The sequence below is a fragment of the Dacryopinax primogenitus genome, assembly GCF_000292625.1.
Source record: "Dacryopinax primogenitus strain DJM-731 SS1 chromosome Unknown DACRYscaffold_7, whole genome shotgun sequence".
NCBI classification, from domain to species: Eukaryota; Fungi; Basidiomycota; class Dacrymycetes; order Dacrymycetales; family Dacrymycetaceae; genus Dacryopinax; species Dacryopinax primogenitus.
The window spans coordinates 269,821-291,393 of record NW_024467204.1 but is presented as its reverse complement, the minus strand read 5'-3'; the positions used below and the strand labels follow the sequence as shown (position 1 = coordinate 291,393).

The window sequence follows — 21,573 nt, the reverse complement described above, 5'->3', positions numbered from 1 at the left end:
GATCAGGAACCAAATCCGGATGGGCGCTCTCACGACGCCCTACAGGGCGGTCCATGCCATCTTGATGGGTCTACTGCTATGTATACTTCCCTTATTCTCTTGTGTGTTTGGCGACTGGCGGGCGATCTATTGTTGGTCTAAGGTGCGTCTTCGTCCTTTTTAGCACCTTCTCCGGGGTACCCTTCCTTCGCAATTTCGCAATGATGATGCTCTAATCTTATCTCCCGATAGCGGTTGCCGAGCTTGGATGCAGGGCCGAGCCGGGCAAAGAGCTGGTGCAGGGCGTCCCACCTTCAGTGGAACATCCGCCTGGTGCTTGCCAAAGGTTCTTCATGCATGAACTTGGCGCACGTGTGCCGCTGCATGAGGGTTATGTTAGTTTGCAATCTGAGCGGTTTTCTTCTCCTCCCTGTTCATTCCTCGTACCATGTCTTCGGGACGTAAGCTTACTGATGCTGATTCAGCTGACAATGGGTTTAGGTCACAAATAGGATTGTATCGGAACGCCAGGAATGATGGAAGTCCTCGGTAATCTATTGGCCGCACACGGGAAGCTATTGACCGACCGGGCTGGCATCGACCGACCACAGGGCGCTTCATTGTGTGGGAATCCGGTCTCTCAAGCACAGCAAGCAAGTTGTGGACCGGCAAGCTAATTCGGCCATCAGACGATACCGCAATTGTATCATGGGCTCAATCACATTGTCATATTTTTTGGGCTATCATAGTACAGAGAATACATTGAACCTGTGAGCGTGACTCCTTGGGATGGTTTGCTGGTTACTCCTCATCCGACTCATCAAATACTAGCACGTAGCCGTTCCTGTCCCTAAGGACTGCATCTTCCCGGTCGGCCTGCGCATCAGCGGAAGCACGATGAGCATCCCGCTCCAGGGCATTGGCGACTTCCGCCCAACCGTCGTCCATCTCGGGCGGGTGGACACCAGTAGATCGGCCGGCAGCCAAGGCTGCATCGTTCCAATCTTCGTCATCAGAGTCACCTTCACTCAAGGAAACAACGGAAACATTGGAGGACAGACCATGGCTGGACTCTTCGACATCGCTATCAGCTTGAGGCTCGGCAGGTCGGGTCTCGGAGAGGGGTGATGTGGGCGCGGGCGCATCAGCATCAGCTGCAGATCCAGCAACAGACGGAGCAGCGGGCATGACGACGACAGAAGACGCGAGAGACGACGATGCAGAACCCTCGCGGGCAACCGTAGACGCTTGCATAGATGTGTTCGTGACGTTGATAACCTCAATGCTGCAGTATATGTCAGTAATCTGTGATGGACATGCAGGAACGTATACGCACTCAACCCAAAGCCTATCCCCAAATAGCTTTCCACCCTGACTCAGGCTCCAAAATCCAACCTGCTTGCCTAAGCTCACAGCCTGCATCGCAACCTCAACGACTTTGTCCTTTTTGACGGGAACAGCCCCAACAGAAACACTCAGGGGAGCGCCCATAAGAGCACCACCCGTGAAGGCCAGCGCGGTGTCAGCGGGCCAAGCCTCCGAGCCGGGGTTAAACAGACGCCAGCGCTTGATGAAGCGACTGTTGGGTGGGAGCTGGTGACCGTCGGGAATGGATAGGTCTTCGACAAAAATGCCGTGCAGCTCGGACGACTCCTCAAGGGTCGGCTTGAACGGCTTGTTGTTGATATCAACAATGGGAGGAATGGAGGTCATAGGATGGCTGAGCAGCGCATCGATAGTGATAGGGGCAGCAGGACGCTGGGTCATATTCTTTGCCAGCTGATCCGAGACAACAGACGATTCGGTTTGAGGCAAGACGGGCTCTGAGCCAAGGGACGGAAGAACTTCGGGTGTAGCAGTAGCAGTTTCTTTAGGCGAAATGAAAGGGTTATTCGACGCCCTAGGTCGAGGAGACCTCATGTCTGGCCTCGCACGGGTGTACACAGGCTTCTTCATTTTGAGCAACACATGGGCCTTGTTATGAGCCGTAGGGAGGCTCTCACATGCCGCGCAGAGGTCAAAGTCGTCACATTCGGCACACTTGTAGCGCACGCCAACGATCTTGCCACCGCAATTGTCACACCACGCAGGGTACTCGGCTGGCGCCTCCTGCGCCTCATTCTTGAGGACTTCGCGGGGCTCGATCATAGAGGCAGGTACGCGCAACTTGAGCAAGGCATGCTCAACTGGGTGCACGGGAATAGGAAGTGCCTCACAATCTGGGCAGAGGTCGAAGTCAGGGCACGAGGGGTGCGTGCATTTGTATCTCGGGCCGGAGGACGGAATGCGCTCGTTGCAGGCATTGCAAGTCGCGTTATGGGACGGCATGCGACGGGTTGAAGCACCGGAGCGGCGGATGAAATCAGCTGGGTTTGAGATACGGATGAAGGAGTGCTCGGGGTGCTGTTCTTCAGTGATGGCGAAGCAGCTCTCGCAAGTATCATAATCTGTGATCGAGATATCAATAAAGATATATTAAAATAGAGTGACAAACATACCAGGGCAGTCAATGCACTTATACCTCACACCAACAATCTGAGAGGAACACATGTTGCAGTTGGCGGGGTGAGTAGAGCGGGCACCAACCCCATGGGCAGGCGCAGAGGGCGCAAACACTGGAATGGGCTCGGGGACCGGGGCGTTGGCGGGAACGGGCTCTGGGCCCCGTGCCGCATGTCGATGACGGTGATGACGCCGTCTTTCGCGGGTCTCTCCGTCATGCGTATGCTCGTGTGAGTGCCTGTGTCCGTCATGGTGATCATGATGATGACGATGCTGGCGCTCCTCTACACCATCGGAAACGAGGTGCTTGACTACATTGGTAGGGCGATCGATCAACAGGAAATGATGACCGGGGTCGTGAAGCTCCTTGCGATGGAAGAGACACCCGCTGCAGAGATCATAGTCTGGGCAGTCGAGGCACTTGTACCTCACACCCGCGATACCCGAATTGCAGATATCGCATGTCGCAGGATGGAGTGTGAACTCAAACCCGGCAGGCGGGTCGTCATTAAATGCGCGTATAATATCCGGCATATTCTCTTCGTGCTCCATGTTCCACGTGAAGACCTCGCCGGGTTCGCGGAGGTTGACGAAGATGTGACCGGGCCGATGGACAATAGTGCGTTGAAGGATGCAGGAACTGCAGAGGTCGTAGTCCAGGCAATTGGTACACTTGTATCTAGTACCAGTAATACCACGGAAGCACGAGTTGCAAAACGCTCCGTGCACGGGTTCTTCTGCGGACTTGAGTTCGGGCTGCGGCGCGGGTGCGGACTGGGCCGCAGGCGCGGACCATACTGCTCCCATATCGAGAGAAGCAACCTTGAATGTATGTGGGTGACCGTACGTGCCGAAGCGCGTTGTGTTTAAGTTATAGCATTCTTCGCACTGCAATGGCCACGTAAGCGTTACTGCTGCGCGTGCCACAAACGAGAGATGACTCACGAAGTCAAAATCTGGACACGTCTCGCATTTATAGCGCTTTCCGGTGACATGGCAATCACATCCATCGCAGATGATCACCACAGGCGAAAGCTGGGTTTGGTTTGGCAGCGGGGCACTCTTGGCAGGTGGCGAAGGTACCTTTTCCTCTTCATGCGAGTCATCGTTTGCCCCCTCCTTGAAGTCGACAGTGAGATTCTCGAAGTCGGACGTGAATTTCTTCAGCAGCTCAGCCATATCACGCTTTGCCTTCGACACCGAGCAGCACGACTCGGTCTTGTGGGATGTGTCGCTGCGCACAGATGCCGGCGCAGGCGCCGCGGTGACAGTGGCGGTAGCAGGGCTGCGGTAATTGTGGATCTCATCGAGGAGACTCTCCTGCTTAGCACCGTTCGTTTGCGAACAATCAATGACTTGCACCTTGAATACTGCGTTGTGCGGGATGTCGTTTCTTGTCCAAACTCTGTTTCGGAGGAAGTAAAGCCAGTCGAGTTCATTGCGAATGGTCGTCCCCCAGTCGAGTGAGGCAGGATTCCCACCATCGACGAATGCGATATCCGCGAAGCCTATATTATCTGCACAAGAGAACACGCGCCGGACCTACAACAGCAAGGACAATCAGTTATGATGATGAGGTAGGTAAAGCGGCGAGAGATAAGAGCATACCTCGCTGGAGATCTCGTCCCAGTTGGGCATGCCCTCCCTATCCAGAGGCTTGAGCTTCCTCATCTGCCCGTAGTAACTTGCCTTTATAGTATAAGGCATGTTTGTAGTTGAACAGTAAAGTAAATAACGGTCGTCCAAGTTAGAGATGGACGTGCGCTGTTATAGGGGGTGGCAACGAGCGACTAATCATACTGCGGATAACGCCACTATCTCACGTGCGCTGACGCGGCTGCGTCCGGTGGGAGTCACCCTTTCCCTCACGAACGACCACAACTCCAGTACTTTGCGTGGTTCTTTACCGAAAGGCTGCACGTAAAGCGCGACACTCCTGTGGCTAACATCCTCCCACTCTCCCAGTGGCGCTTAAAGTGATCTACACGAAAAGTTTGGCACCTGCTCATTTAGCTTGATGACTCCCTATACAACTGGGCGATAGTTATCGATGTTCGGTCCATTAGGCATAGTCACAGCCAGTAGATGGCCTGATGCCTTCCACAAAACCGAAGTTAATTTGAGATTTTCATGGGATATCTGCGAGATGACGGTTGCGACCTTACGAGTCCCCAGGTTCTGTCTGGTGTGGCGCGCGTTAAAACCTCGTCTGAAGTTGCTTTACTCGTCTCTATCTGTGGGACGCCTCCCTCTCAGTCCCCCGGAGAGCCGAACAGCTTGCAACCAGAAAACTTTCGCACCTACTTTCTCGTTCCTAGCTCCAAGGCCTCAAATTAGACCGCAAGACCGCAGATTTGGCACAGCCAGTGGCCTTCAATGCACTTGGGCCTGTTTTTCCAAGTCTGAGGTAGATCCCTGTGTCAAATTACCGAATCCAATGATGGCACTGTTTTCCTGGATATGGATACTTTGTGAGTGCGCATGACCTTTGACCGTGTACTGCTGGGATCATGTATTCTGGGATATTCATTCAGCACTGACAGTTCACGGCAGTGTTTGTCGGAGATTGGATTCAGGTAGTTAGTGACGAGACAAACTACATCTACCTCTTCCATGTCGATCAAGTGATAAACCCAACGATGGATGATGCACCCAAACCACTAAGGACACAACGACGAAAGCGTCACTAAGCTGCGTTCCGAATTCTAATTTTGCTAAGGCTTTCTATGATTCCTTCATGGATCTGCCCTAGCAAATCATGAAGGAGAACACATCAGCTTATTCTCTTAGATGACTGGATCGCTTTTCCCGCCGAAGCCAGTCAAGTAGGCTCAAATCAACCTTTCGAATGACATCTACATCACAGAGTTTTCCCTGTCCTCCCAATGAAACACCTTGTTCAACATCGCCCATCACAAGCGTTGCCTTCATCCAACTGAAGCGATGCAAGTGGAGTGCCTCCAGTTGAACTCTCTCATTCGACCGACTCCGGAACCGGATTTGTCCCATGAGACGATTTTACCAGATATCCAAAAACGATGCCCTTGACCATTCCTTCAGATACGCCAACTTCGTCGCGACTGCTAACAACGAAGCGAGAATTTTGGTTACAAGATTGGACGGAAGGCGGTGGACCCGGATTGAATATGCACTTGCTAGGATGCACGTCGAATTCCCTACCATTGCAATGAATCCCCAGATCAAAGCAACGCACAGCGTACAGGAGGTCTTGGAGGGTGCTCGAAGATCATGTGCATCATGATAAATTATTTCTATCTACCAAAGCTTATAACTCCAGATCATTGCAACTGTGCAAACCCGACCCAAGTACTATATATGTAATATTGTTCACGTGACCTTATCTGGCCCACATCCCGTTGCAGCGGGGTGTCTTCCCTACACTGTGCAATCCACGAACGCGCACTGGCTGCGCCGCCCTCCCGTTCTCCTCGTCTTTCTCCCCTGAATGTGTGACATCAAGGGATAGAAGGTCGCTATAGCTGTGCACAATTGCATAAAGTCACGGTCGGTCTTGGTCCAGCAAGTGACTGGTGCACGATTATAATTAGCCAAAGATCGTCATCCCAGCAGTGTTCGACTAGATCAGTATATCGTTTTTCTCGATCCTTATCGTCGGTCCGTCAATCCGCCGTCTTTGGCTCCATCATACACGACGTGCATCCGGAAGTTGCCGCTGGTACTTCCTGGCGGGAAGGGTGCGAAGACCTCCTTAACCGGCCGAAGCACCGTTCGCCGCATGTACTCCCCGACAATCGAAACAAAGTGCTGAATGTACACAATCGATTGCTGCGTTGAAAGGGTTGAACTTATCAGCTGGACAATGCTTCATGTGGCGTGCTCCCGCCGTTGTCAGGAAGTGTGGCACCTGCGGAGCGGCGATTGGGGTTATCCGCTGGATGGACTACACTTCAATCCCCGAGGGGATTTCATCGGTGCTTCTGTTTCCCAAGCCAAACCTAACCAAACCCAACGAGCGGATTATGCACTAACTCGATGATCGACAGTGCGATGATGCGAGTAGACATGCACGAAGCGCGGGTTCATTGCAATATAAGTCGCGATCAGAACGCGTAAGACTTTGTGTCACCGCATGCCTCGCGCTGTCCGCCTTGTTCGTCCAACAGCAGAGCGAAATATACTTTTTTTCCAACTCGCGGGATCCCTTCCACCTTGCGTCCCACACGAGGCGTGCAGATCCGAGCCAATATTTTCTGGCCCAGTTTCCAACTAGAGCGTCTATCGCCGAAGATCAGGCATCGGCGCGTGAGGCAGAATCGCGATACTGATGGAGCTTTAGGCGCCCCTCGACGGGACACGCAACGTAACGCGTGAGGTGTGCAAGTTGGTTCGCTTGTCAAGGGGAGCAGCTGACCTTGTTGGCTTGTGATTAGACGCAATTCGACAAATATTCCGTAACAGCAATGTTTCGTACACGAGGGAGGAAGAGAGTCACCAGTGGAAGGGGGTCGGCGTGAACAACGGGTCGAGTTGCTCGAGCGTAGGTAACAGCGCTCCGCTCCCGCCCACGCCAACCTATCGACCATCGACCATCATCTATCGCCATCTTTGGCATACTGTTCGAATATTCACACGTTCCCTTCGCATCGGCTGGGCCTTGCTTCTCCAACCCGTTCGTGATCCCCTGGCTCCTGCTATATAAGAGCCGCCAGGTCTGCGTGCTCCTCCGCGGCCTCGCGCACAACAGTCTCGTCATCCCACTTGCATACTGGCGTGTGAACCGCCCCGACCGCCCGAAACGAGGAATAGGCTCTATGTCTTGGGTGCAGTGGACCAACTACCTGCGCGATCGGGCAGCCGCTTCAGAGAGAGGCGAGGTCCCGCAGTACGCCTACGTCTATGTGCGTCTTCTCGTGCATCAGGCCTGCTTCTCTTCGCTTGCCCCTCTTGTGCCTGGGGTCCACATTCTGATGCTCATACGGCACAGTTCGATATAGCCATCGATGGCGAACCCGTCGGGCGTATCCTCTTTCGTCTGCTCTGGCGCGACTGCCCAGTCACGACCGAGAACTTCATGGCACTTGCAGACGGGGTGAAGGGCTATGGCTACAAGGGATGCAACTTCCATCGAGTCATCCCCGGGTACATAATCCAAGGCGGGGATATCACGAGTACGTCCCGTTCTACGCGCCCTCCGTGGGAGGTGCTGACATGGATATAGAAGGAGACGGCACGGGCGGGAAATCGATCTACTTCGGCGGCGGAACGTTCCCCAGCGAGAACTATCTACACAAGCACAACCAAAAGGGACTGTTATGTATGGCGACGTTTGGCCCCGATACAGCACAGAGCCAGTTCTATATAACAATGCGGGATCACACGCTCAGTGAGTCCACCTCCCGCCCGCTTCACCGCTGCTCCACCTTTGACCGTTGACGGAGCGGTACCGTATCGTGCCATGCGATGATGATACTGAACTATACGTAGGCCACCTGGACAAAAAGGACGTCGTGTTCGGCAAGGTACTAGAAGATCCCGAAAATGTGTGCCAGAAGATCAACGACCTCGGTGATGTCGCAGGTACCGTGCACAAGGACGTACGCATCGTCGCCTGTGGGACGACAACGGCTCCGAAGCCATCATGAGCCTGGTGCCCGCTTCCCTTCCCACCCATGTTATATTCTCCCGCTTGCATATCCCCATACATTCTTATCACTTCTTATAAGTGGCGGGTGAATGATTATATTTGGTTCCTGCCTAAGCTGCAGGAGCCTCGGCTGACTTTGATCAGATGTGGCAAAGGCCGGGTCCACGCTATACCCGTACTGAAACAAGGCATTCCATTGGTGTGAAATGCAATGATACATCGTACAAGAGCAGGCTACAAAAGGAATAGGAAAGACAAAGACAGCGGTGAATCCTAGATACCAGTAAATGCAGGCCCTGAAAACCTCGAGAAAAGTGCAAGCGTGTGAGCGCGGAAAAGAAGGCAGAACTACGGGCTCATCGGCACAACGTCACTGGTGCCGACGTTGACAACCTCCACCCCTTTGACAGCATCGAAGTTGACATACTCAGAAGACCAGCCTTCATACAAGTTGGCGTCCTCTTGGTCCTCCTCCACGTGGGCCACTCCATTTACGCCATTAGGCAGAAGTCCATTGCCCTGCAGAAGACCGTTCAAGGTCTGCTTTCCCGCTTCGGAAACTTCGGGAAGGACAGGGGCTTGATACCGTGGCTGCTGCGGCGCAGTATCGTAGTTCTCCATAAACTGGTAGAGTGTTGTAAGGAAATAATCAGCGCCGAGCGTGGGGTTCACACGCTCAGCACTGTTATTACGATCAACGCCAGGTGTGGGTACATGCAGCTCGCTTGCAAACTGAGAATCCAGGTATGTGCGGCTCTGCTCGAAAGCCGACGTGTCGATGACGAACTGGGGGACAGTATTGTCGTCGCCCAGGTCCAGCGCCAGCTCGACCCACCTGCGAAGATTACGATTAGCTGTATTGTGCAAATCATTAGGGGTGAAATATCGTACTCGGGGTCTTTCTTAATGTCATCCACATCCAGGGAATCACCACTATGACCTCTCTGAATGTCCACCGGCATGCCGTTGTCGGTGACGTCAACAGTACTTGAGAACTTCTTCTGCAAACGGAACAAGATGTCGGCTTTCTCTCGGGCAGCAGGCCACACCGTGCCCATCTCCCTCAAGAGTCTTGCACAGAACTTGATGCCGTCCAAGCCCTCTTTCCGTTTCTTCTCAGACAAGGGCTTGAACTGCACTGCCGAAAGGAGGAATGTGGCTCCTGCAGTGAACACGATCGCACTATGCTCGGGCGTGCATGTTCGTAGACCATGCGAATCGTGCCATGAACGGAATAAGCGGACCAAGCGTCTCAAGGCTGCGTCACACCGCTTAACGGCAGGCTCTTGGTGTAGAGGTTGCGTGACAGAGCGATAGAAAGGTCGATCAAGAAGAATTATAAGCCAATTAAATGTCATCTGAAGAGTGAGAATGTGGGGTATAGATGCAGAGAGCGTCGTCGTTGAATAATGCAAGGCAGGCGGTAGCTTGTTATGCCAATCGTCCAGCTCCAGCCGGAGTTTGCTGACCACGTTCATGTCGATAGTCTTCTTCGTACCATAGCTAAGCGCACTGTCAGCAGCTGACAGAAATGCCAATTTGAACATGCGACGTACATATTGGTCAGGATTTTAGATGCAATGATCATAATCTTGGATGTCTGTACGAAGGTGCTGCTCAGGAATGCCGGCTGGCAGCCAATCTCGGTAGTGATGTCAACGCCATCTCCGACATTCATCGGGAGAAGGTCGACCTGCGGGTCCGGCTCGGGAATGGGGATATTGTACGATCCCTCTGGCAGACCCACGGTTCGTCCAAACCAGAGCGACCAGTACCTGTCCTGTATGAAGACGGACCAAAAGGTGGCATTGCGTTCTCGCTGCAAGGACTCGGAGATATCGCCTGATTCGACAAGCGCAGTACAGTCAAGATTGAGTCCAAGGGCGAGTGCCATGCGGAGTGCCATGCCAAAGTATTGCCAACCGAGCGCGTGGTCCGACATGCCCGCATGGAAGACAGCGAGGTATTCAAGCGCTTTCACGCCTGTCAAGCTGGGCGAAGCAAGTTCTGTTTCAAGGTTTGCCTTTGCCATCTGGGCAACTTCCCGTCGTAATTCTAACCCACGGTTCTCGATCTTTGCCGCATAGGTCAACGCCACCGAAAGCGTCGCGTTGTGTAGCGTGGGCGAGTAATGTGGGGTGACTTGTGGCGGGAGTACGGGGGGCATTTCTCCGCCAAAGATAGCCTGGAACTCTGTTCGGTTCATCACTGCGTGCGGAGTAAACACGTCTAGTGGTAATTGCGACGGCAAGGGGCTAGGTAGTGTGGGCGCTGTACCGAAGTCGAAGCTGTCTGGTACCGGAAGGTATGGCAATGATGGGTTGGGCATTGGGGGGAACGGGAAGCCGTGATCTGGTGGTGGCAGGGGACAATCACGGGGTCTCGGAGGGAAGGGGAAGGAGGGAGAACTTCCTGATGGTCGATGCTGAGCGGGGAAAGCAAGCGTTGATCGCAATGATCGAAGAAATGTAGCAGCGTGCAACTTCATGTGAGCAGGGAGTACACGGAAGAGCGTGTGGAGTACTTCCTCGTGCTCGTCAAGTGTCATGCTCAGATGACACGGGAGGTGACGCAGGTGGTCATAGCCAACCATGGTGGTGCTGCTGCCGCTGGACGACGATTCCGACCGATGTACCAGAGTCGGTGAATTGGACCTTGACGAGGAAGGTACGGGTCCAGCGTCGTGGAATACTACTTCTTCCGACGCCAGCGAGTTGGGTAGATGTTGCATGGATGAAGTCGCTCCATACATGAAATAATGTCCTCGTTCATTGCGCTGAGTCTGAGTGAGAACGAGTATCAGGTATGCGGATATATGGGGCGTACTATCAGTCTTGGCTGCGCATCATGTAGTAGCGCCTCATTATCTCCCGTCGGACTAACTCTCAACGTATTCATGACGGGAGATATGTTCACCAAAGTCGTCTCAGGTGGTTCGGGGCTGATTGAATGGCTGTTCACAGCTGTTGGACTCGGCTCTTTTGAGACAGCCACAGACTGAGGCGACTCATTCGCTCCTGCAGGCGCTTCCAGGCCCATGTCCTTGATGAACTTTGTGAGTTGGTTTATTCGTGCATCAAGGCCTTTGTTCCGCTCCTCTAGCGTCTTGTTACGCAGCTCGAGCGAGTCTACGAACTGACGATCGGGGTGGTGTCGGCGGTCTCCTTCCGTGAACTCGCACTAGATGATGTCAGGTCGTGTCTCGTCAGTGTCATGTTGTACGTACCTTCTCACGACGTAGTTGGCAGGGACCACATGATGGTCGCTGACGGTCACATTTCGCCTTTCTGTGAGAGCTTTAGTGTGTTCCTCGACAGCCCTTACAGGAAGAGGGCGCACCTCTTCTTACAAGCATTGCACGCCTTCGTGACGTGTCCGGATTTCCGACCTATATGATTCGAATCTCCGTCCATCTGCTCGTCGACGTCATCGAGAAAGTAGCTCGTCATGACCATTGCTGGTTTGTCTGGTTGGCTAGACAGCCGATAATTCCGAATACCAATTGCGAACGGGACTGAAGTGGGGGGTGGGGATCAAACGTAGGGGACAGAGAACAGTAAGGACGTAGAGCCAAGCACGAATCTGTATTGCGTTCCGCAGTTGGATAGAGGATCAGGGGACAGGCGAGGGTTTGAGGATGAGTTGGGCGCTGTGGGGAGAGAAGAACGATGTGAACTCCTTAGGTAAGGAATTGAATTGAATACACGGCCCACTTTATACTGAGCGCGTGTGCGTGTTGATGGTCGTTGTCGAGGATGAGCGTACAGTTCAAAACTCGAGGCGATACCCTTCTGACGTCTTTCCAGACCGGTTCGCTCTCCTGAGATGGAGAGAGAGTTGGGGTGGGAGGGACGCTGCACACGGTCCAGAGAAAGGCGGGGTCAGTCAGTCCCTTACACTCTTGCTTACGATACTCCCCGAGCGTGTACAGCATGCGTCACGTTTCCGTCCGATACCGTGTTCACCATCAATCAACATCCACTTTCCCTTCTCCCTGTCTTCTACGTTAAAACTCGAAACACACGTCCAGGTCCACATAATTTCCCATTCAGTCCAGGGAAACATGCCAGCCAACTATGTTGAACTTCCGCTTTTTCAGCTAAGAGCCCAATTGCAAATTCGTTCTTCATTCAGTTCGTGGTATCCAATTTAGCACTGGGCGTTTGCATAATCCCCCTCACCCCTTCTGAGAAGAATAACCGGCGGAACCTCGACACCCCTGTCTTGTTCCGAACAATATCTGGGGACCTTAGCTGCCGATCTCTGGCGAGCTGTTTTCTCTCGCGCACGAGGGGATACTCTGGAACTCTATCTACTCCACAAGTTGTCGGCTAGATTGCAGGCTCTACCGACAATCATTGACTTCCTCGCCGGGTATGCTTCTAGCCTCCACAGCGGTCGGAGACGGACGACTACTATGCTATGACCCAATGCAGTGACTTTTCTCAGTCTGGAGTGCGTCACCTCAACCACACATCCTTGCGAGTCAGTCATACAGTAAGCTCGTCGTCTCCTTCAAGGACTCGAAAACTCTTCGCACAGATTTCGTCATCTCTTCCACATTCCCCGGTTCTCCCCACCTCATCAACACCTAAGAAGCGGATGCCTTGCCACGCACATGTGCAAGAGGCGGTGCTCATCTCCACCACGTCTTCGTGGTGAGACATGAGGGTTTTCTCATCCAGCAAAAATCCAGCCACAAGCAGGAGTATATGTCATGCACATGTGCTTGTATAGCTGCTGGCCACACTGCTTCTGCTGATCAGCAAGCTTTCCATCACACAACCACCATGCCGCCATTCATCACCGAGTACCCTTACTTCCCCGGTCTCTCCAAGCGCATCATCACCAAGGCCACCTTGTTTGAGCTCAATGCACAAGGTCAATGAGTTGTGGTTGACCCAGCAGCAAAGTTCCCTTATGGTCACAGCCCGAAGGAGAAGACTCAGGCATCATACTTGGAGAGGTAAGTGACTTGTTAACAATCAAGCACTTGCTCATCATTAACAACTAGAACAAAGATGCATCATCTTGAGTATCAACATCAACAGTCCAAGAAGGTGCAGGAGAAGCAAAATACAAAGAAGGCGAAGTCACTGGCATGCCTTGGAAAGTGGAAGATGCAGAAGTGGAAGATGCAGAAAGCGCTTTGTGAAGTAGTTGAGGCACTGACTGAGGACCAGGGGGAGTAGACCAAGAACTTGAGCATGTTTTTGTTAACTATCATTATCCAATAAACCCATGTTCAAGTACTCCCACTGACCCATATTGGTGAACAAGGTTGCCAACATGTCAGTGGCCTGTGGGGTTGATGAACCAGAGGCAAGTGCATGGGCTTGGACCATGGCAGCATGCAGCATTAAGTGGGAAACATCCCCATGGAGGTTGATGGTGGCTGGCAAGTGCTGCAACAAACAAGCACTTGTTATTCTTGCCTTCTTTGTCACTTGTGGAAGATCCTCTGCAGGATCATCATGGCCATCATTATCATCTGCTGCTGCCTGCTTGTGCTTTGTCTGCCCAAGGGCTGAGACATGAGCTTGTTCTTCTGCATGGCATACAAAGTCTTGCTTCCCCATGGGTTGAAAGAAACAAGACCTATCTGCAAGAGCTTGTTGGACCTTTTGCAGGTCGCTGAGCAAGGAGATGTAGGAGGGGTTGACAAGTGCCGGCAATGGCCATCCTTGAAGCGTGACCTTGTAGTGGTCTTCAATGTTGTGGCCAAATTGCTTGTATGACATCATGAGGTTGTTCTTGCCTGTGAGCTTCTCTACCGGAATATGAGCACCACAAAGCATGAAAAAGTACATGCTCATGAAGGCTGGTTGTCAATACAAGTCAGATATGGGCCTTGAGCTCATTCACGCACTTGTTCAAGTTACTGGCAGCACCTAGCTTAGGGATGAGTATGCATCAAGGAGGGTGAAGATACAGGTCAGATGTACTTGCCTTGAGTGCCTCTGCTTGTACAGTATGCCTCCAAGTCCATGGCAATCTGCAAGATGGGGTAACCAATAATCTCCTTGAAGAACTGCTTGCAAAGTTCATCCCCGAAGAAGTGCAGCTTGGCGTAGTCCTTGATGTTGCCCCACACAACAAAGCCACAAGTGTGGCCTCCTGTGCAAGTACTAAAAGTGGCACTCTATGTTTCAAGATCAGCTAGATCCAAGCAAGATCAATTACAAGAACTTGCCTCTTTCTCAAACATATCTTGAATGAGGACAGTGTCAGCAAGACGAGCATGGGCAGGGATCCAGACTTGAAGATGCTTGTTCCCCCACTTGGCCAAGATCAATTGCTCTATGGAGAGAGTGGCTTCTGGATGGCCACAAAGCCATTCCACCTTGGAGTTGATGATGCATTGGTTCTTGGGCAAGGCCCAGTAGAAGACATCACTTAACCATGATGAGAAAGCAAATACAAGGAAAGAGATTGGCATACCTCTTGCCCAAGCCTCTTCAGCAAGCAGATGCTTGGCTGCATTGTGCAAGCTCATGCAGTGCTTGTTGTCAAAGTAGCCAGTCTTCCTCCCCTTCATGTTTGCATTCAAGATGTTCTTGGAGATCCCTGTGTTGATGGAGATCTTGTCAAGTGTCTGGATCCATGCTTGTTCCGTGATGTCAAGCAGCTTGGCAGCTTTGGCATGTTGCAAGCAGTTCAAATCATGCTTGAGCTTGTGCTGTGCCCATTCCTTTTTGCTTGGCCCCAGGCAGGCCATGTTTGTTCTTGTTCTTGTAGATGGGCAATCAAAATTTAGACTGGATAAACAAGATGAGTGACGAGCATGTACATGTTGATGGATCCTTTTGCCACCTCACGTGATTCCAAGCTGGAGCACATGCACACACACATGCACATCAACAAGCTCAAATTCTGCATGCTGTACTACAAGAACTCACAACAAGCATTGTACAGGCACAAGAAGAAGAACATGCAGGTTTCTATACTAACAGGTAACTTCATGCATGCAGCAGGCCATGTGGAGACTTCATGCATGTACAGGCCATGTGGAGAACTTGTATGTGTACTTGTGGAAGAGAATGAAAAAAAAAAACTTGCCCTCCCTCCCTCCCAATGTGTTTTCCTTGTGCTTGCCTAGAATGTGCCATTGCAGATGTCCATGAGGCAGTCCTCAATCATGGCAGGGTAGATGTCCTTCCAGTATGTTGACAGGATGATCAAAGAGGTACACCGCATGCAAGTTGAACTTGATGCTTGTGGCATGCTCTTGACCAACATCATGAAAGAAGTCGCTGCAAGTGGCACAAGTGTTGTACAGGAGCTTGCGCATGCAGCAGTAGGACTTGTCATTGTTAGGGCACATGAAGATGAGGTGGGAGAAGGACTTGGTTGGATTGGCAGTGATCAACTTCCCATGACCAAGTGCATGAATGAGGCAGGATGAGCCAGCAGCATCAAAGATGTGGGCAGGCAAACCAATAGTTGTGGCCCGCATGCCCAAGGTCATGGGCTGGGACAGGGCAGGAGCAGTAGGCATTGAGGGCAAGATGAATGAGCTCCCACTTCCAGCACAATCATGTGTCATGCTCATGGGCATGGACTTGGTCACGGGGGTGGGTGTCAAGATCTGCATGCCCAAGAACAAGTTTGTGGGTGCATGACCCTTGCCACGACCTGGGGGAGTTGAAGTGACAGCTTGCAAGGCTTGGGCTTGCATGTTGCCCAAGAGCGAGAGCAAGCCAGAGGGGGTCATACCAGTGCTTGAAGTGTTCCCCCCCTCAGCATGCTCCCACTTGATGTATGCCTTGGCATACACAAGAAGAGGATGGTTAGCAGGGATCTTGGTCACATCATTGACTGCAAGTGGGTGCTGCTTGATGTGGGGCACCTCAATCTTCTCTGGCTTGGGAGGGACAGGACAACCTTCATGACAAGCAAGGTCACAAGCCTTCTTGTGAGCTGCTTCCACCTTCTCCTTCGTGTGCTTGGCCACCATGGAAGCTGTCGCTTGATCCATCAAGTCAGCCTTGATGTATCCCATGCTCTTGAAAGCAAGCATAGAATGAGCTTGCATGGCGTGGAAGTCCTTGTCAAGCCAGGTGTTGCCAGGTGTTGCACAAGAAGAAGGTGTGGATCATGGGCTCTTGACCAGGCCCATTGTCCAAGCAAGCAGCATGGAACTTGAGCACAATGCCCCCACAGCAACAGTCGATGATCATGAACTCCAAGAATGAACATCAGCAAGAAACATGATCAAGAACCAGAGATGCACAAGTTTGAAGAGCTTGGGAAGGAAGTAGTTGGAGTACACATCACAGCAGACTTCACCATGGATCATGGACATGTATGGATGCGTATTGTAGCCCACAAGATCAAGACCATCAGTCAAGATCTTGTCCCAGTTTGGTGCATTGTTCTTGGCCTTGCTGCAGTTAGCCGCACTGTCAGGATTGAACTTGCATGTGACAGGCTGCGTCAGGCCCCTGGGCAAGTTCTTGCTGCCAATGGTCTTGTCCATGAACCACCACTGGAAGTCAAAGGACACGACAGGATATGGATGGCCTGCAAGAACATCAGCAAGCACAAGAGCATGTCAAGAGGATCATGTGCACAAGGAGCAAGACCATCCTCCACATCTGCATCTGCCAGTTCTGCAAACACTGAGTTGTGCTCCCCCGTCTCCTCCATGTCAATCATGACATGTGTGCCAGTGAATGCAGTGCACTCAGACTCATCCAAGTAGTCCAGCAAGGGCCTAGGATGACCAAACATGTTGAGGAGACCTTGTGGTTGTGCTTGTAGATGAGTAAAGGGGTGGATGGAAGATGGTTGGTCGAGGAGATGATGGTCAGAGAAGAAGAAGATGATGATGATGCACCCCTGCAATGTGGGGTGACAAGAAACATGTGAGCAGAAGGAAATTCATGCAACAAGTCATCCCACTAGTCCGAGACTTCAATAATAGAATGGTGGAAATGATCACTGCACAAGTACAAGTTGTAGAACTTGTACATGTACATAAGCAAATACAACAATATGTATATTTTCAGCTTGTTTATTAATTATTTGAATTAGTCCTGACTTCTCATGGCAAAGTTTGCTGCTGTTGCACAACAGAACAAGTCAGTGAAAGGGTCCCAAATTCAAACATGTACTTCCCAAAGACACGAGTGTCTTCATCATAACATTCATTCTTTCAACTCAATTTTTGGTCAAGATCCAAGTGCAAGTGCATGCACTAGGAGAACAGGCAGAAGCTTGTGGCTTGTCAATAATAATTATCATGACATGAGCATTATATCATGCTGCCATGTCTCCTACACACACTTGGGTCCTCTGTTTGTGCTTGTCCTTGGGCATGAAAAAGAATGTGATCATCTTGATTTAATTAGAAGCAGAAGTACATGGAAGATCTATTGATAGACAAGTAGATATTCTTACACATCTGCATGAGGAGTGGGAAGAGACATGTTCAAGAAAGCATTGTTGAGGCAATCAAACTCATTCAAGAGTTCATCATCAAGATCCCCCAATCAAGTCCATCCACATCCGAAAGATCTACCCACTCATCCTCATTGGTTTCCACTTTAGGCAATGCAACATCATCATGAGCTGGGGGGTTGAACATGGTCCTGAACTCATATGTGCCAGCATGGATGCCAACAGAACAATCCCCTGAGAAGCCCACAAGATCAAAGAGCATGAGCAGGTGCTTGCAAAGATGGTCATTCACATGCAGATGCCATACTAGATGCAAGCGAGATGAGCTTGCAAGAAGCAGAAGCCCAGCTGCTTCAGTTACCTTGGTCCATGCAAGAAGCTGTTGTGGTTCAGCATGAAGAGCAGTCCACAAGCACTGAACCTCAAGGTTCAACCGCTTGATCTCTTCCTTGATGCAGCAGATGAGCATCCAGTTCAGCATGGTCTCACAAACAAGTGCATCTGACCATCAATGCTTGCGGATGTCATCCTGCAAGTAGCAGAGCAAGGCAAAATCAGAGAGGAAGGACATGTTGATCACTTCCTGGTAGGTCAATATCGGCCTTGGTGGGTCAAGCATGAGTGCAGCTTTGTTGTACTTCTCCATGGCCAAGCAGATGGCACTGCTATGCTCCTGCATGGCCTTGGTGATTGATGTGCACATGGCATAACCTGCATTTCATCAACATGTGCTTACAGGGGGCTTGCACATGCTCACCTGTTCCTCGGATGTTCATCTTCTCCATCTCAAACAAGCGTTGAACCACAAGTCCTTCCAGATCATCAAGAGCTCAATTGTAGGCATGTTGAGCTAGTGCAAGCTTGGCTTGTTGCCATGCTGTTGACTTGGGTGTCCATCGGTCCATGTTGAGCAAGGTCTTGTATTGCAATGCCAAGCACTCAAAGCACTCATGACCTTGAAGCATGGTGTTGTAATCAGCTTGCAGAGCTTGCTGCCTTGTTGACATGGGCATGTCATTGAAGGACTCCGGGGTCATGTTGATGAAGATGTCAAAGGATTTCAGCTTCTCCCTCATCAAGAGTAAGCTTGGTACAAGATGGCAAGCATGTACCTATGTGTAGAGGTCTAACTGCTTGGGTGTTTCCAAGTACTTGAAGGCTGTCTTGTTTTCTTCTGGTTCATGCCAAAGGTTGTTGAAGTAGTCTTGCTCTTCTTGAATGTACTGCCATATGTTGTCATCGGAAATCTTCTGCTCAAGTTGAACTTGACAAAGCCATGGCTCTATGTCAGAAATGATGTCCAAGGCAGCAAGTCTTATGCAAGAGATCAGCTGTAGAACAAGTTAGAAATGCATGTACTTCATCAAGAAGATGTTTTTTACCAAGGCCAGCTTGTCTGTCCTCATCCCATCAACTCCAGAAGAAGTGCAAGGTCATGTGTCAGTGGTAGGTAGATGCATGGCAGAAGAGATGGGTGGTGAGGTTCTGCTTGGAGAACACCCATTCGTTTGTCTCCAATGTCTCCAAGCTGGCTGTCATGAGGAAGCAGGGATGGAACCACAGCTGGCACTTGTGGTTGTGTGCATAGCCATGGAACATGCTGATGTACATGTGGAACTTTGTATCTTGAACTTGTTGGCCAAGTGAACTTGATGACAAGGTCTTGCTGTGATCACAACCAATATCATACCCAACTGTGAGATTTGGCCCATATACGGACAGAAGCTTGCTGATGCAAGCAAGCAGATACTTTGATCTGCTATGCAATCAGCAAGGGCTTGAGCTTGAGCTTCTTGAACACACACAGCTCACTGCTCTGCAACATGTTGGCCAAGCACACAACCATCCCATGGCACCATGTACACAGAAAGTTCCCAGTAGCATCAAGACCATCCATCTGGTGCGAGGACTGCTCCTTTGCATTGGAAGTCTTTGACTTGTCTGTGCAGTTGTCCTCGTCTGGCTCAGTCTTGGTCTTGTTTTCTTTGGGAAGCTCCTTAGCTGAGTGGGTCCTACCATGTGTGGGCTCCTTCTTGAACTCATCGATGAACATGGGAGACAAGAGATAGTTGCTCTTGAATGTGCAAAGATCTTGATCTCCTGCCTGGGCAAAGCACTTGCTTGAGTTGTTGCCATCAAGACTGATGAGCTTGGAGTGAGCAAGCTCAGGCTCTCCTTCAAGCTGTGCTGATGAGATCAGCTTGGGCATATCATGGCACATGTCCAAGACACTTACAACATAGTTGCAGGCAGGACAAGCATTCAACATGTGCCAGTTTGGCTTGTCATGGCCCAGGGCATGTTGGACCATCTCCTCAAGCTCAAGGAGCATGAGCACGTAAACATTGTATGCCTGTGAGAGCTGCAAGTGCAAGTGTGGCTTGTGCGGGTGCTAGGGGAGATCATCAGCTTGATCATCAACATCAGAATGAAGGTAATGCACCCCATGAAGATCACAAAGCATGTGAGTGAAGGACTTGTGAGAGACATATGCTCGGACATGAGCATGATGAAGAACTTCTACAACTCCAAGTGTGATCACCAAGTGAGGTTGGATAGCTTAAGTCAACAGGTAGCCATGTTCAAGAAGATGAACCAGCACTGATTCCCCATCTTGTTCACAAGAAAACTTGGTGGGCTTGATGCCTAGAAGGTTTGACTTAGCCTGGCCCAAGCCCCCAAGAACTAGCAGATATACCTTCCCAAGAGAGAAGATGGATGACAATTGCATCTCCTTGCTCACTGGTTTTGGATGTGCATGCTGCTTTTGGTGGTCCATGTTGCCATTGCAAGAGTGCTTGCACAATGTCTGGGATTTGAGCCATCCAGGAGTCGAATGAAGATGCAAGTCAATGGGCATGAGGACCGGAACCAGCTGGATGTTGGGCATGGGGATGTGCATGAAGCTTGCTGGTTGGTCAACTTGTCAATTCACACAAGTTGTGATCATGTAAGGAGGGGCACGCACCAAACAGATGTCACAAGCTCTTGATCACACTCTCCTCTTCTTCTTCTTGTGCCTTGAACAAGTCCATCCCTTCGCTCACATCCCCCTCCATGAAGGCATCATGGCTGGCCCATCCCTCATGTCCATTCCCTTGAGCTTGTTGGCAAGCAGCAAGAAGTCAAGCAATGAACTGGTTGGCTTGCACTTCTTCTGGCATGGCTATGTACATTGAGTCAAGAACAAGCTGAAGGTGAGATCAAAAGCATACTTGCCATGTCTTGCTGCATGCTCCTCACACTCATGTCAATCCATAGCCTCAAGGGTCAGCGTCTGAGTGCATTGATTCCTGGTGCTTGAAGATGGCAGAAGGTTTGTTGAATTGTCAGCCAAGCTGTTGGCAAGTCACTGGGCCACAAGCTCATCCTGCAAGGCCATGAGGTTGACCATGGCAGCAATGGGCTTGCCTTTGTTCACTGACACCTTGTATATGCCCAATCTTGCACTATGTGAACTAGAGCTTGGTGCAAACTTGGATCTAAGGTGCCCAGTGTGAGTGGATCTTGAGGAGCTTGAGCTTGGAGTCATGGGGTTGCATGTGAGAGTACAAGTATTATTAATTAATGCAGAGTGCAAGTTCAAGCTGAAGGAATGATGAATGCTTGATCAAGTGGTTGTTGTTATTGACATGTGACACGATTCCATGGAACCAGTGCTTGCTTGTGTCAGCAGGGTCTCAGGGTGTGGATGATCTCTGGATGAGACACAAGCCCCAATCTACCACATGTACGTAGTAGAGGCGAGCACTGCCTCCACCACATGTATGTGGTAGATTCTTGGAGTTACGGGTCCTCATTAACAGTTCGGCCGGTTGGTACACCCTTTCCGACGACGATCCAGACCACACTAGTACTCCCTGCCAATTCAAGCCACACGGCCGGAAACCTTTTCCTGCACCGCCACAGCTCCGAATCTATTTCACATGCAACAGTTATCGGGAAGCCACCCTGCGCCCGATACTTTGATTTACTCTTCCTGGGCGTATACTTTGACTGCATTTAATGACGCCAGGTTCATTTCGCCTCAATTATAGACCGGACCGGGGGGGGGGGGGGGGGGG

The 21,573-nt window shown here is 51.0% G+C and overlaps 8 protein-coding genes across 8 annotated transcripts; 2 read left to right on the top strand and 6 right to left on the bottom strand.

Moving 5' to 3' along the window:
• Positions 1-302: 302 nt before the first annotated feature.
• Positions 303-4,225, bottom strand: DACRYDRAFT_21658 (uncharacterized protein). Its single transcript, XM_040772487.1, has 5 exons — positions 4,090-4,225; positions 3,427-4,023; positions 2,478-3,369; positions 1,316-2,426; positions 303-1,264 (listed from the first exon to the last, which is right to left on the bottom strand). Exons 1-5 carry the CDS (start codon positions 4,186-4,188, stop codon positions 781-783), a joined length of 3,183 nt encoding a protein of 1,060 aa, XP_040629501.1. The 5' UTR covers positions 4,189-4,225; the 3' UTR covers positions 303-780.
• Positions 4,226-6,955: 2,730 nt separating this feature from the next.
• Positions 6,956-8,160, top strand: DACRYDRAFT_115643 (uncharacterized protein). Its single transcript, XM_040770047.1, has 4 exons — positions 6,956-7,361; positions 7,448-7,631; positions 7,682-7,846; positions 7,948-8,160. Exons 1-4 carry the CDS (start codon positions 7,275-7,277, stop codon positions 8,103-8,105), a joined length of 594 nt encoding a protein of 197 aa, XP_040629500.1. The 5' UTR covers positions 6,956-7,274; the 3' UTR covers positions 8,106-8,160.
• A 189-nt stretch (positions 8,161-8,349) lies between these two features.
• DACRYDRAFT_99690 (uncharacterized protein) lies at positions 8,350-11,633 on the bottom strand. The gene is made up of 6 exons (XM_040777613.1): positions 11,447-11,633; positions 11,334-11,394; positions 10,934-11,287; positions 9,664-10,889; positions 8,999-9,610; positions 8,350-8,942 (listed from the first exon to the last, which is right to left on the bottom strand). Exons 1-6 carry the CDS (start codon positions 11,560-11,562, stop codon positions 8,456-8,458), a joined length of 2,856 nt encoding a protein of 951 aa, XP_040629499.1. The 5' UTR covers positions 11,563-11,633; the 3' UTR covers positions 8,350-8,455.
• A 1,264-nt stretch (positions 11,634-12,897) lies between these two features.
• Positions 12,898-13,299, top strand: DACRYDRAFT_15277 (uncharacterized protein; the record flags this gene model as incomplete). The annotated part of the gene is made up of 3 exons (XM_040771093.1): positions 12,898-12,988; positions 13,013-13,073; positions 13,122-13,299. The coding sequence occupies 3 exons, from the start codon at positions 12,898-12,900 to the stop codon at positions 13,297-13,299; spliced, it is 330 nt and encodes a 109-aa protein (XP_040629498.1).
• A 251-nt stretch (positions 13,300-13,550) lies between these two features.
• DACRYDRAFT_15276 (uncharacterized protein) lies at positions 13,551-16,840 on the bottom strand (the record flags this gene model as incomplete). Its single annotated transcript, XM_040771092.1, is given in 7 exon segments — positions 13,551-13,709; positions 13,729-13,928; positions 14,291-14,838; positions 14,958-14,992; positions 15,300-16,154; positions 16,305-16,630; positions 16,693-16,840. The coding sequence occupies 7 exon segments, from the start codon at positions 16,838-16,840 to the stop codon at positions 13,551-13,553; spliced, it is 2,271 nt and encodes a 756-aa protein (XP_040629497.1).
• A 1,177-nt stretch (positions 16,841-18,017) lies between these two features.
• DACRYDRAFT_50865 (uncharacterized protein) lies at positions 18,018-18,339 on the bottom strand (the record flags this gene model as incomplete). The annotated part of the gene is made up of 2 exons (XM_040775014.1): positions 18,018-18,220; positions 18,267-18,339. Coding segments are annotated over 2 exons (276 nt in total), but the record flags the coding sequence as incomplete, so codon positions are not given.
• A 610-nt stretch (positions 18,340-18,949) lies between these two features.
• DACRYDRAFT_51185 (uncharacterized protein) lies at positions 18,950-19,213 on the bottom strand (the record flags this gene model as incomplete). Its single annotated transcript, XM_040775031.1, has 1 exon — positions 18,950-19,213. A coding segment is annotated over one exon (264 nt), but the record flags the coding sequence as incomplete, so codon positions are not given.
• A 55-nt stretch (positions 19,214-19,268) lies between these two features.
• Positions 19,269-19,973, bottom strand: DACRYDRAFT_106666 (uncharacterized protein; the record flags this gene model as incomplete). Its single annotated transcript, XM_040768310.1, has 3 exons — positions 19,269-19,691; positions 19,746-19,901; positions 19,953-19,973. The coding sequence occupies 3 exons, from the start codon at positions 19,971-19,973 to the stop codon at positions 19,269-19,271; spliced, it is 600 nt and encodes a 199-aa protein (XP_040629494.1).
• Positions 19,974-21,573: the final 1,600 nt, after the last annotated feature.

What these genes read in the sequence shown, in the direction of transcription:
- DACRYDRAFT_115643 (XM_040770047.1), top strand. Translation starts at nt 7,275, where the DNA reads ATGTCTTGGGTGCAGTGGACCAACTACCTGCGCGATCGGGCAGCCGCT. An exon ending in CGCAGTACGCCTACGTCTAT is followed by an intron (nt 7,362 to 7,447) that starts GTGCGTCTTCTC and finishes CATACGGCACAG; the next exon opens with TTCGATATAGCCATCGATGG. An exon ending in CCAAGGCGGGGATATCACGA is followed by an intron (nt 7,632 to 7,681) that starts GTACGTCCCGTT and finishes ACATGGATATAG; the next exon opens with AAGGAGACGGCACGGGCGGG.
- DACRYDRAFT_21658 (XM_040772487.1), bottom strand. Translation starts at nt 4,188, where the DNA reads ATGCCTTATACTATAAAGGCAAGTTACTACGGGCAGATGAGGAAGCTC. An exon ending in CGTGTCCAGATTTTGACTTC is followed by an intron (nt 3,370 to 3,426) that starts GTGAGTCATCTC and finishes TGGCCATTGCAG; the next exon opens with TGCGAAGAATGCTATAACTT. An exon ending in TAAGTGCATTGACTGCCCTG is followed by an intron (nt 2,427 to 2,477) that starts GTATGTTTGTCA and finishes TCTCGATCACAG; the next exon opens with ATTATGATACTTGCGAGAGC.
- DACRYDRAFT_99690 (XM_040777613.1), bottom strand. Translation starts at nt 11,562, where the DNA reads ATGGTCATGACGAGCTACTTTCTCGATGACGTCGACGAGCAGATGGAC. An exon ending in ATGCGCAGCCAAGACTGATA is followed by an intron (nt 10,890 to 10,933) that starts GTACGCCCCATA and finishes GTTCTCACTCAG; the next exon opens with ACTCAGCGCAATGAACGAGG. An exon ending in GACATTAAGAAAGACCCCGA is followed by an intron (nt 8,943 to 8,998) that starts GTACGATATTTC and finishes TAATCTTCGCAG; the next exon opens with GTGGGTCGAGCTGGCGCTGG.